Source organism: Bidens hawaiensis, unplaced genomic scaffold, assembly GCF_021521415.1.
Source record: "Bidens hawaiensis isolate Kalapana, Puna unplaced genomic scaffold, B.hawaiensis_p1.1 tig00006913_1, whole genome shotgun sequence".
In the NCBI taxonomy this organism is placed as follows: domain Eukaryota; kingdom Viridiplantae; phylum Streptophyta; class Magnoliopsida; order Asterales; family Asteraceae; genus Bidens; species Bidens hawaiensis.
In genome coordinates, this window is record NW_027491474.1 from 1,142,115 (window position 1) to 1,155,530 (window position 13,416).

Consider the following 13,416-nt stretch of genomic DNA (forward strand, 5'->3'; position numbering starts at 1 on the left):
ACCCACTTTCAAGTTTCAACATGACTCAGCTTTCATATATACACGTGTGTGTGTATAAATGGTTTAGGTCCCACCCAAAAGTTTTGCTTTTACTTTAATAATGCAAGTAAATGTCAGTGTATGTATTTTGTTTTATTTTTGAATAAATAATATTAATGAACCTTATCAAAAGTAGTAATATATGTTTGATGTTTGTATTCTGGCTGCATGTAAAGTTAGCGACCAGTATTATTCTTTTCTTTAATCCTACATCTTCTATATTGTTCTTGATAACAAAGTTAAGGCAGAGAGACCAAAACCTGTTTTCAACCTCAAGGTTCATCTATAATGGTAAATATGTGTTCATAACCTGTATATTCGGGGCATGCACGGTTCAGTTTTGTTAATTTTTCAGATAAATTTTCTTTTTTGCTTTTTCAGTTTTTGATTCGGTTTTAGTTTTTCGGTTTGGTCGAGCTTGAAAATTTTGGGTTGAAAAACAATTTGATCCAAAATAATAAATTAGGGCCTAATGGGTTATTATATGTTTTTCAAAATATTTGAATTACATATTTATTAAATTCTTATAAATTACTTAAAATAAAAAATAAAAATCCATAAATTTGGTTTGGTTTTATCACATGCAAAACCAAACTGGACCATAAGTTTGGTTTTTACTTTTTACAAAAACATCAAACCAAACCGGTGGTTTTTGTTTCGCTTCAGATTTTTCAGTTTCGGATAGGTTTCAAGCGGATCTACTTTCATGTTAAATTTTTGTTATTAGGGGTTTTATGGAGAAACAAAGAAACAAAACCCTAGTGGACGACACCATGGATTCACTCAGCAAACTAAGCAGGAGATGAAAGAAGCTTTTGACTTATTTGATGCTGATGGCAATGGTATATTAGTATGTACCCATTTATATATATATACAATTTCAGTGAATAATTATTATTATTTTGTTTACAATTTAGGTACCATTGATGCTAGGGAATTGAGTAATGCAATGAGGTATGAAGTAGAGGTGCACAAATCAGTTAATGGGCACAAACCGGTTTGGGTTATAAACCCGACCGGTTTAGTCCACAACCAGTCAAAACTGGTTTGGGTTATAAACTAGTTTAGGAGGGAAAATGTTTGAACCTATCATATATATATTCGGTCCTGGCTTTGGGCTGAAAAAAAGGGTTGGGGCAAAAAGAACCATCAAATTGGGTCGGGTTACGAATCGCTGGTCTGGGTCAGGCCGGAAACCCGTATGGAACAGTTTTTTTTTTTTTTGGCTATCTCTAGTATGAAGTATGACATCATTTAATGATACCAAGAAAAATCTTATGATATTTAATGTGTATAATCGATTTCTTGACGCGATTTTATTTTAGGGCCCTCGGTTTTGAAATGACGAAGGAGGTAACATTCATCCACCGTTGATTTGCATGTTGTTTTGTTGCTTAAAGACTTGATTTCAATTTTTTTGTACGTTTCAGCAAATTAACGAAATGATAGCGGAAGGAGACCGAGATGGGAGTGGTGCAATTGATTTTGATGAATTTGTGTACATGATGACTGATAAAATATGTGAGAGGAATAATAGAAGAGAGCTTACAAAAGCCTTCAACATCCTAGATCATGATAAAAATGTAACATTTGTACAAATTGAATATATATTTTTTTTAGAATTTTAAGCCAATGTATGTATTTTTTGGTGGTGAAAACAGGGGAAGATATCAATTAAAGACATAAAGAACATTGCTAAGGAGTTGGGTGTGTGATTTACGGATGAAGAGATCGAATCAATGGTGGAGGAAGCCGATCGGGATCGTAAGTATTGTTATTTTTTCTCAAACGGGTTGAAAACAATACTTAGATATGGCAATCTGTCGGGCTTGGAACTGGTTTAGGTAGCCGTAATCCTAACCCACAGTCAAAACATTATTTGTCCCTTACCCTTGCCAAAACTCATCGGGTATCTATTGGGTAATTACCCGCCAAGTAACAGGCACACCCGTAGGTTTCGGGTAAATTATCTAGCATATTATATATCGTATGCCATTAAAATAAACCAGGTATATTATATACCGTATAGACTTAAAAAAACTGGGTTTGTAAGAAATATGAATAGAATCTGGTACATTATATACCGTGTATACATAGAATAATTAAATAAAGAGAAAATTATGTCGGGTATCGCCGTATAAGGTTGAGTAAACTGATATATCACCAAATCCCGTACACAGGCCGATACTATAGTTATAAGGTAGTAAATTTTATTGGAATATGCTTTTACCTAGGATTACTTAATTAATGAGTCGGGTGGGGTCAGGTGAGTTCAAGGTCGAGCGACAAACAAGCTTGACTCGGCTCGTTTTAACATGCTAAAAACTTGAGTTTGTATTCGTCTGGTCTAGGATAAAACTCAGCTGAATCATTTTTTATTTATTTATTTTTATTTTTTTGTATATGGGTATATTAAAAGAAAGTGTTAGATATTTTTTCTGATGAAAGTTGGGATTCTTTTGTTCTTTTAACGGCTAATTTATGTCTTTTATGAGACTTGTAGTCAAAATCTCTCGGCCCCTTGGTGTTAAAAGGCTTTGCCGTTGTCAATTGATCGCCAACCCCATTGGTGAAAGTTGGGATTCTTAAATGACATAATTGCTTTGAGTGAGCCAACGAGCAAGCTCACCTCGGCTTGAAATTATAAAAGTTATTTTCATATGTTTATTTGACAATTTATGTTTTCTATATAAATGTTTCGTTTTATTTCTTGTTATAAAATATCACCTGAATTGGCTCATTTAATGTTATCTTGTGGATTAAAGAACAAAATTAGGTTGTGTTAGGAACTTAATTTCTTAATTATGAATGATATATATGTTGATTAGATGATGGAGAAGTAAATATGGAGGAGTTCGTGAGAATAATGAAGACAACTTCATATGGATACTAGGGCCCTTTCCTTTGAACCATATGGTGTATCATGTATGTATGTATGCATGAATAATCCAGATGTAACCATAACCATGACAATTATGTAATCCTTGGCTTCCTTGGGTTTTTAAGTAATCTTTGTTACTAGCTCTAGGTATAAATGTATGTAAAATGTAACCTAAACTTTCTATATGTAGCTTTTGCATTGCAAAGGAAAACTTATTATGAGAACGGGTGTCGAATCTATCATTTAGTTGATTCTTAAAAGGTAGCAGGGGATTCCATTTTCTTTTAGGCCGTAATCGTTTGAATATGGAAAAACGAAGATGCATGCTAAAGTTTGTTGCCTAGATGGACCAAAGAGTTTGCAGTCTAGTCTAATGATATCAAGGTGTTACATAATATGAAGTTTTTTCAAAGTGTTTTAATTATATAAGGTTTTTAACTGTTGAACTTAATACTTTTATTTAATAAATTATAAATAATAATAATAATAATAGAGCTTTTGTTACAACATAAAAGAAATAATCATTTAAAATGGTTTTAGTTAAATAATAAGCAAAGTAATGGACCGAACATGTGTTGGTGGGAATGCTTTGATTTTATTTTTCGGATTTTCTCTTTCTGTTTCCGTAACGATTGTCATTACCATCACGAAATGACATTGGCCGAGGATGATATAAAAGCGACGTACAAGGACTATTTGTGTAAGCAACAAAAAGGATTAAAAATGTTAGTGTAAAATTAGACTCGAAGTAAGCTTTAGACCTCAGGAAAGTAAACGTTAGACTCTATGTTACAAATTAGAAATCGTTAGACTCTATGTTACAAATTAGAAATCATAAAGAGACAACTTCATAGAATAGTAACCAACTTTCAAAAGTGTTCCAATTAGGTCACTTAACTTTAAAAAGTGTTCCAATTAGGTCACTCAACTTTCGTGTTTGATTAAATTAAAAGTTTTAACATGTTTTTTTAGCCAATTTCTTTTCTGTTTCACATAGGAAATATTTTTATCTTTTTTTGGAAATTGACGTTGAGTGGCGACGTGAATTTTATTTTTTATTTTTAAATTTTAATATAATTAACGTTTTTTTAAAATTTTTAAATTTAACTACATATATTGCAAATTCCGACACCCACATCTTATCATCTATTTCTTTCTTGACGTACACAAAAATCGATGAGACTTGATTTGAAGATTTAGTGACCCGATTTGGGGAAAATATGTATCAGTGACCTAATTGGAACACTTTTGAAAGTTGGTTACTATTCTATGAGATTTTCCCAATCATAAATGCTAAACATGTTACCTTTCAAAGTTAGAACCGTAACCTATTATTTTAGCCAAACCACATAAACCATTTATGTAATTAACCTAAATAATAAAAATAAAGTAATGGTAATTGAAATAATTAGAAAAGGTCACATAATCAATAGAAAACAAATAAATACTTAATAGAATAAATAGTTTTAATATACTAATATGCAGATTTAAAAAAGAGAAATTATGAGCCATTAGTAATATTTAAATAAAAATTAAAGTACATTTAAATAATTTTTACTGTGAAGCATGCATAAATATATATATCATAACTGAATGTCGAAAACCATGCCTACCCATGTCTATTTAATTTGATTTACTTCACTATCAGCTGATATGTCTTTATTGTAAAAATAATCGGGGGTTACAAAGCTACAATGGTATGTGTTCATAATTTCGTATAACGAGTCGTGCTATAGTTACACCACCTGCGTCTGATTTCACAATATCAAACGCCCGTTCACAAAACACCCAGACGGTCATTTTGACCAAGAAAGTCAAACTATGAAAGTATTGGTCAGGATGGTCATCCGTCTAATAACCGGACGACCGTTCTAATCATAGACGGTCAAGCTTTGAATTTTTTTTTTGTTTAAAAAGTCGTCCAGCCTTTTTTCGAAAGGTCGTTATGACCATAGATGGTCAAACTTTTGAATTTTTTGTTCAAAACGGTCATCCAACTTCTACCCAGCCGACCGGTTGAAACAGTGCAAAATTAAATGTCATACGTTATGTGTATAGCTGACCCCTTTGCTTAAAAGTTTAAAACATCTATATATTCTTCTCCTATTTAATAGGGGCTTACTCAGCATATGAAGCAAGAGATGAAACGTGCTTTTGACCTATTTGATGCTGATGGCAATGGTATTATTAATAATAATATTATCAGTATACATTTCGGCTACTTATAATTATTAATATGTTTACTAATCTAGGCACCATTGATGATAAGGAATTGAGTGATGCAATGAGGTATGAACATTATTTAATCATGCCAAGAGATCTTAGGATATGACATTATGCATATCACCGTTTCTTGATTCTGTTTCATTTCAGGTCCCTCGGGTTTGAAATTTCGAAAGCAGTAACATTCATGTGCCATTGATTAGTAGGTGTTTTAGGGTGTCAATCGTGTCTAGTTGACATGTTGATGAGTTGTAAGTTGAATTATTGAACCCAAACACGACTCATGTTATCATTCGTGTCAAAAATTTCAACCTTAACTTAGACTTATATAAATTCATGTCAACCTGAACACGACCCATTTAACTCATCTTCAAATCCAAATCCAAGATAAATTAGTGTGATTTTTTTATTCATGTTACTGAGTGATACTTTTTCTCTTATGTAATTTTAAAAATAGAATGTCTTCGTTTAGGTGAATTACTTCATTTTCAAAGTTTATATTTTTTCACTTTAACCCAAAAATGTGTGCAAAAACTTTGGAAATGAATAATAAATACTTTGATTATAAATCAATTCATTTTTGGTAGTAATAAAAACTTTGTTAAGATTACAATTTAAAACAAAAACTTGATTATATTTGTGTCATTAGGGTCGTGTTCGTGTCATGTGAGGAATTGGAGTCCTGATTTTTCTTAACATTGGATTTCAATATTTTTGTAAACATTTCAGCAAATTGATGAAATGATAGCAAAAGTGGACATAGATGGGAGTGGTGCAATTGATTTTGATGAATTTGTGTACATGATGACTGACAAAATTTGTGAGAGGGACCTTACAAAAGCTTTCCACATCCTTGATGTTGATAAAAATGTAACTTTTTATACAAATTAAACATTGAATTTTAGTTTTAGAATATAGTAGCAACTAGTGTGTGTCGTTAAAACAGGGGAAGATATCAATTTCGGATATAAAGAAAAGCGCCAAGGAGTTGGGTGTGCATCTTACAGGCACACAGATCGAATCAATGGTGAAGGTAGCCGGTCGCAATGGTGAGTTACATTAAATTTTCTCATTGCATGTTATGGCCTATGGGCCGCTAGTTGGGTAGCATGTTAAAAACAATGTATAGCAAACAAGCTTACCTTAGCTTATACCTTGGTCGAGCCAACGAGCAAACTTACCTGGCCTGAAAGTTATAGAAGCTATTTTGAGCAAGCTTTGCGCTTGTTAAAATGATTAAGGGGGTGTTAGGGATTGCTTATTTTAGACAACTTATAACTTATTGAAAAAGTTAAAAAGGTGTTTGGGATTATTTTATATGTGAGGGATAAGTTTATAAGTTACAATTTTGTAACTTATAACTTTTCCCAAAAATAAGTTATAAGGAGGTAAAAATAAGAAATTCCAACAACCCCCCCCCCCCCCCCCCCAAAAAAAAAGGTTTTTTAACTATTTATTGTTATTTACTAGTTATAGAATAAATTTAAGTTGTTAAAATTTTATTGACTAATTATGAATATCATGTTAGATGATGGAGAAGTAAACCTGGAGGATTTCCTTAAAATGATGAAGGCAACTTCATTTGGTTAAAAGACCTGCCTCAAATAATTAGCTTTCTATCTCTTATTTATATGTTTTCTTTAGTTAATTAGCACACTTTCATTTGATCCAATATTATAATGTATGTATGTGTGTGCGCATTTATAAGCCTATCATAATCATAATCATAATCATAATTATAATCATGATTCATGGCAATTATATAATTATAAACATGTTGAAAGCGTCACCCGTTCATACAAGTGATTGTTGCAACAACGCTATGAGCGTATGATCATCCATCCTCAGGTCACTTTAGGCATAAAACATTCATCACAATTAGTCCCCATTGAACTAATATAAACAGCAAAAGGGGAACTGAGTACAAACCACTTCTTAAGACCTGTTTTTTTATCGGTTGATAGTTTTCAAAAGCATGAACATAGCCACCGTTGATCAATCATGCCCCTCTTTCAAGCACCCACTGCAACTTAATATATCGACTTGAAAAGAAACTGAAATCGTCACAACCCTTCAAGAAATCAAAGTTAATATTAGCCATCTCAATAATTTTAACTATTGTGAATCTAGGACTGTTTGGATACAACTGCAACCAAACACAGGATTATAACAATTGTGCATAAATGGGGTGTCATTCGTGTCGGGTTGGTAGGTAGAATTGTTCAACCTAAAAGACCCATAATTTTACTCGTGTCAAAAACATCAACACTAACTCTTGCACACACTTAAAATTGTGTAACCCGAACACGGCTCGTTTAACCCATATATTAAAATGTGCCAAACGGGTAGGCGAGAAGTAATCAAGTTGCAAACTTTTTAATCGGGGTGGTGGGTTTGAAGAAAAAAGGGTTAAACAGGCCATAAGCAGATTGACGAGTCGACCTATTTAACAGTTTTAACTAAACAGGTTGGGCTAGTTTACCCCGTTTAACCCATACACCTAAACGTGTCAAACGGGTTAGCGGGAAGTAATCAAGTTGTAAACTTGTTAACCGGATTGGTGTGTTGTAAAAAAAAAAAAAGATTAAACGGGCGATAATCAATGTTTTCAAAACCAAACTAGTCAACGAACCGAGCTAAACATATCACAGGCCGTAGTTGGGACCACTAATATGCACAAGATCAACACGGAACACAGCATGAACAATTGATGAATGGCATCAAAATCACTATCGATTTAATGTGAAATCATAGTCCAAATGCAAGAAATCAAATCAGATTCAGATGAATTTTTCTAAACCTTAACAACTGAAACAAAATTAAAGATGGTAAATTTACACATCTAACAAACACCTTTTAAAGCACTGATATTATATTTTAGGCAAAAAATTGCTAACCTGCACAAAATTAAAACTGGTAGCAAATTGGAACCTAACCAACATGTAACGGACCGATATCGCCGGTACGAAGTGACCCGGCGATCTCATCAGCAACAGTCAAGCAAGAAATAACCCAACCACTAATCGCCATCCACACCATATTCGCCATCCACAGTGACACACTCCACGGCACTGCCATAATAATATGCCTTGAAATGAACTTAGGGCTTCGATGCTCCAGATGGTTATGAATAATACCCAGAAATGGGGTGATCTGGATTCTGGAAGTTTGGAGATGTACGCAATTTCTAAGTTAAATTAAAATGACGAAAATTGCATGTTTGGCTAAGGCTGAGGGGTGTGGGGCTCAAATGGGGGCGCGAGTGGGGGCTCCAGCCAATAATATTGTGACGTGTGGCAGAGAGAGAAACTGGATAAGGGGGGTGTTGGAGCCCCTGGCCCTGGTGTGGAGGGGCTCCAGCGGATTTTTTTTTTATATTTTTATAAATATATTCAAAAAACGTATTATTAAAAAAACTCATAAATTATTAAAAAAAACACACATTAAAAAAAATACATTAATATCTAAAAATAAAATAAAAATAAAAGTACTAAAAAAAACATTATTCTTATTCTTCGGCTTGGTCTTCTTCGATCAACCTCTTTCGGATACGTTCCTTTTGCTTTGACCACGGAGTGGTTTTAACTTTTTTATAAGAATAATGTTTTTTTTAACTTTTAAATATATTTTTTTATAAATATATTTAACTTTTTTATTAAAAATCATTTTTAAAAACGTTAAAACAATTACCGCAACGCCAATCCTCAGAAATGACTATCCAAGCCCGACACAAGGCTTCCTTCTCATCCGATGACCACGGAGTGGCTTTCCGTTTCGTCCTCGGAGTCGAAGCCGGTCCCGACCCGTCCGTTGCAACTTGTTTTTTCCGGTGGACGCGTCTTCTTGCTCCCGTAACATCACCGTGTGATTCTTGTGTCTCTGGAACAACAAAGTTAGGAGACGGTTGTATGTTGGATGGTTGAAAGCCGGATGTTTCTTGCAGCCCCGAATAAAACATCGGTTGGTCTGGTGACGACCATAAATCGTCGTCAATATAATCTGAATCTATGTTTGGGTACCAATTTCCAGACATTTTTTTAAAAAAAGTTGGAAAGATGGGTTGAAATGGGTTTTATTTTGAAGTTGTGTTTTGATATGGTTGAAATGTGTTTTGAAGTTGTGTATTATATAGGACATTTTTTATTAATTTTTTTTTTTATTTTAATCCAACGGCTCTTTTGCCCCTCAACGTTCACTTTTCTCTCTCTTCACCCGCGACCATACTCACGCCTGCCTGGGGGCTCGCGCTCGCGCCCCGGTGGTGTGGGGTTAGCGCCTGGGGGCGCGAGCGGAGGGGCTCTCGCGCCCAGGTTAGCGCCCCACACCCCTCAGCCTAAGATATTAATTCCCATCTATTACAACTCCCAAATAGCTTTTTGTCATTTGGGTTGTAAATGAATCGAACGTTTGGTGAGAAGTATGTTTATGTTAATTTGTTATTTTATAAATGAATGAATATGAATAAGAAGTTTCATTCGTTTAGCAAAATGAGCGAACATGAACAAAGGCAATGTCCGTTCAACTGTGTTCTTGTTGGGTATCAGAACCGTACCGATACCAAAAATTCAAAACTTGGTACCGAGGGTATCAAATCGGTATTGGAAACGCTCATCCCTAGGTGTTCGTTCGTTTGTGTTCATGAGCAGTTCACAAACAAGTTCATTTTCTTAATGAACGAACACGTACAAAAAATTTTGTTTGGTTAAATGTTCATGAACCATTCGTTTGTCCAATAAAAACTTAACAAGCGAACATAAACAAAGTCTTGTCCGGTTCAATTCGTTTACAACCTTGACATTAGGTGATATTTGGTATGGTAATCCAATTTATCAAAACCATACTCGTAAATATTTTCTTTGTAATGTTTTGCCTTTAGTTAATAGGATAATATGCTAATTCGCTATTCTTTTAGCTTTTTTCATATTTTTAACTAGATTAGAAGCTCATCCATTACACGTATAAAATGAAGGACCTATTAAGTAATTAGTAAGTATTAAATAAGTAGTAATGAAAAGTTATTACAAAATGATATTTTGAGTTAGGGTATGATTGAAAGTGGGACAGTGTCTCGGAAATATTGATATCAATTATCTTTTTAAGCCCAGTCTATTTCAAATTGAAATCCAACCTTCTTTAGGTTTGCAAATTATGAATGAATTTATATATTCCGAAGCAAAATAGGTTGGCTCACGGTATTGTCGCACGTGGCGGTGTGTACTTATTTATTAGATATAGATTATCTTAGTTAACAAAATTTTATATAAACCTTAAATAGGAAATTGTGTATTTAGAATCTCATAAGAAATTAAAATGTGTATATCCAATACCCATAGAGAATTAGAGATAACCAATGCTAACAGGTTTTCAATCGAGCATGGGCCGGGAATTCCAATACCCGTCTAATATTGTTTGTATCAAAATCGAGTTGTTTAATTTTTGGCATTGAAGAGGTAGGTCCCAGCAGAGCCCAGTTGGACCCGCAAGACTCACCTTAAACAGGGACGTCTGCGCAGAGACCAACTGGATCCGCAGGACCAACCATGCTCAGAGACGTAACGTCCTTACGCGCAGTACGCAAGCTGGTCCCGCAGGAAATGCCTCCCAATGGTGAAGGACTCCGCCTGTCCCCGCAGCCTCGGATACAAGCCATTAGGGAAGGCCACCCGCGCAGCATGGCTACACGCACAAGGCACTTAGCTCTCATTCAGTGTCACCTGAAGGAATGAGCGAAGCCGGGAACAATCCCGCACAAGGGCGGGAGGGGGAATACTCCCGCCCAAATAAGCCAGTCCGTACGATACGGGAAGATCTTCTGTACTGTACCTGACGAGGTATGGGAAAAAGATCTGACTAAAGATACGACAGCTTATGGACAACAGTATGGCGAGCAGCATGCTCCTACACTGTATGTCACTATTAGCCGCTGCCTACTCACCAACTCCTGTCATACCACGTGCGTAGCCGGCAGTTGGTGGAAAAGGAATAGTATACAGCAGGCCTGGTCGCTATCAGCCGCTACCTACCCACCAACTACCAGCAGGGCACGTGCGTAGGCTACTGTTGGTGGAACAGGAACACTGTTGCAGCCGGCCATACCTCCTTGGAAACCTACCTTCGGCTATAAATACCACAAATGGTATGACCATCTCATCTTATCATATCTTATCACATTATCATCATATTATACCTGATATCTGCTCTAGCAATCTCTTAATATACTTTTATATTTAAAGAGCAATCTAGTCTGATTCTCACGCCGGAGGGTGGTCACAAGGAGGAACCCCCCCCCCCCTTCTCAGTGACGAGCTCACGGTGTCTGTTTTTCAGGTTATCAGAAGAATCATCTTCCAAGGGTCTAACCCCTCGTGGGAAACATCTCTCTAACCCCCAGGTTACCAGTAATCTGCCCGGGGTCCGGTTAGTGTTTCTTCATTGGCGCCATCCGTGGGACAAGCTAGAACTACATTTTTCTCCAGTTTTTTCAAACTTCTACGAAGATGGTTAGAGAAATTCCGGTAACCACAACCCCAGCAACTGGGGGGAATACCGGTAACAGAGTTTTTACAAACACTACCCCGGTTACCCAAGCCGGGGCAAGTGAAGTAAATTTTACGAACACTACCCCAGTTACTCATGCTGGGGCAAGTGCAGTAAATGATCGCCTACTGGGATCCACTGATACCCAGGTTGAGAAACGAAGACTCCCCCGCCAAACTCTCGATGAAGTCAAGGCATGGGCGGAGGCACGACAAAAGGAATTCCAGGCTGAATTGGACGAACGCTTGCGTTCCGTACAACAGGCCGACGAATTCGAATACTGGGAGGATGACTCGGAGGAATCCGACTCCGACGCGAACCCTCGCCATAGGGCAAAAGGGAAGCGTAAGGAAATGGAATCCCAACCGAAAAGGCATTTTGGACAAGCCTTCAAACCAAAAAGCACAGGTGGAAGTCCACGAGACTTCTCCAAAACGTTCAGACCAAACGTTGCAAATGCAGGAACGTCCAAATTTGCAAGGGACATTGCGGAAGCAATCGCCCCAAAGAGTGCCAAACAAATGCCTAACATAGGCACATATGACGGTATATCTGATCCAGACGATCATTTGAACAGGTTCATAGCGGGGGCAACCGTCAGCAATTGGACGGAACCCACGTGGTGCTACATGTTCCAAATGACGCTTGTTGGGGCTGCTAGAGCTTGGTTTGATCGTCTACCGGTCAACCACATCTACGACTGGGCAGACTTCCAGCAGAAGTTTAGCCAACACTTCAGCCAGCAACGGAAGTATACCGAGGAGCAATGGACAATCCTCAAATGCATACGAGAAGAAGATGAATCTCTGCCAAACTTCATCACTCGCTTCAACTCAAAGAAGCTAAGTTTGTGCAATATCAGCGAAGATCTTGTTCGCGCTGCCTTCATCCAGGGCGCGCATGACCCAGAGCTCATCCGCACCCTAACGGGTAAAGATGGCATGCCATCCACATGGGATGCCATCATGACAGCAGCAAAACGCTATGCGGAAACGGAGAAGCAACTGGGTAGAGATCTCCCACAGAGCACAAACCTCTACACTCAGAAGACGAGAGAAGACAACGTCCTCACCGCCCGATTAAATAAAAAGCGGAAGCTAGGCATTTGGCAGTCAAGGGTAAACTTTGACACCTCATCCGGCTTGCAACATCGATTGGGCGGAAGGGATAATGTACAGCCGCACCGAAACTCCAGATGGACGCCACTCACCAAAAGCGTCACTGAGATATTCGCCACTGAAGAGCTCCCGTGGCCAAAGCCTCCAATAATCCGACATCGTCACGATGCTGATCGGAGCAAATACTGTGACTTTCACAAGACAAAGGGCCACAACACTGAAGAATGCATAGATGTAAAAGACATGGTCGAAGCATTTGTCAGAGATGGGACGCTCGCGCACCTCGTGGCGCAATAAAGGCTGAGCAGGCGGGTGCGTGTAGAACCCCAGCTGGGGAAAACACGAATAAAAATTCCAGCTTCAATATCGAGACTACATGCTGCGTAAAGAACGAGATCCCGAACCAGGTGCGTATCGGCTCGATGGCGCTCCCATCCCAACAACATGGAAGGGAGCTCATTTACACAGTTTGCATGTAAATCAATTCCAATTTGTAAAGAAAAGGCCAAGAGCCACTTCTAATGGAAATGATTCTCTTTAGAACATCGAAGCTGATGATTTTACATTTATACTTTTCTGAACACTGGTAACGGCATTCACATTACGTGAAGTCGTTGC

At 37.1% G+C, this 13,416-nt stretch overlaps 3 protein-coding genes across 3 annotated transcripts; 2 read left to right on the top strand and 1 right to left on the bottom strand.

Annotated features, from left to right (window-relative positions):
* Positions 1–211: 211 nt before the first annotated feature.
* LOC143633917 (caltractin-like) lies at positions 212–3,105 on the top strand. Its single transcript, XM_077102131.1, has 7 exons — positions 212–330; positions 767–881; positions 957–993; positions 1,365–1,392; positions 1,470–1,622; positions 1,701–1,803; positions 2,868–3,105. Exons 1-6 carry the CDS (start codon positions 328–330, stop codon positions 1,752–1,754), a joined length of 390 nt encoding a protein of 129 aa, XP_076958246.1. The 5' UTR covers positions 212–327; the 3' UTR covers positions 1,755–1,803; positions 2,868–3,105.
* A 1,770-nt stretch (positions 3,106–4,875) lies between these two features.
* Positions 4,876–6,733, top strand: LOC143633890 (caltractin-like). The gene is made up of 7 exons (XM_077102106.1): positions 4,876–4,944; positions 5,035–5,101; positions 5,173–5,209; positions 5,294–5,321; positions 5,873–6,013; positions 6,090–6,192; positions 6,672–6,733. Exons 1-7 carry the CDS (start codon positions 4,876–4,878, stop codon positions 6,731–6,733), a joined length of 507 nt encoding a protein of 168 aa, XP_076958221.1.
* A 1,326-nt stretch (positions 6,734–8,059) lies between these two features.
* On the bottom strand, positions 8,060–8,223 carry LOC143633866 (uncharacterized). The gene has a single exon (XM_077102090.1). It carries the CDS (start codon positions 8,219–8,221, stop codon positions 8,075–8,077), a length of 147 nt encoding a protein of 48 aa, XP_076958205.1. The 5' UTR covers positions 8,222–8,223; the 3' UTR covers positions 8,060–8,074.
* Between the last annotated feature and the right edge of the window lie 5,193 nt (positions 8,224–13,416).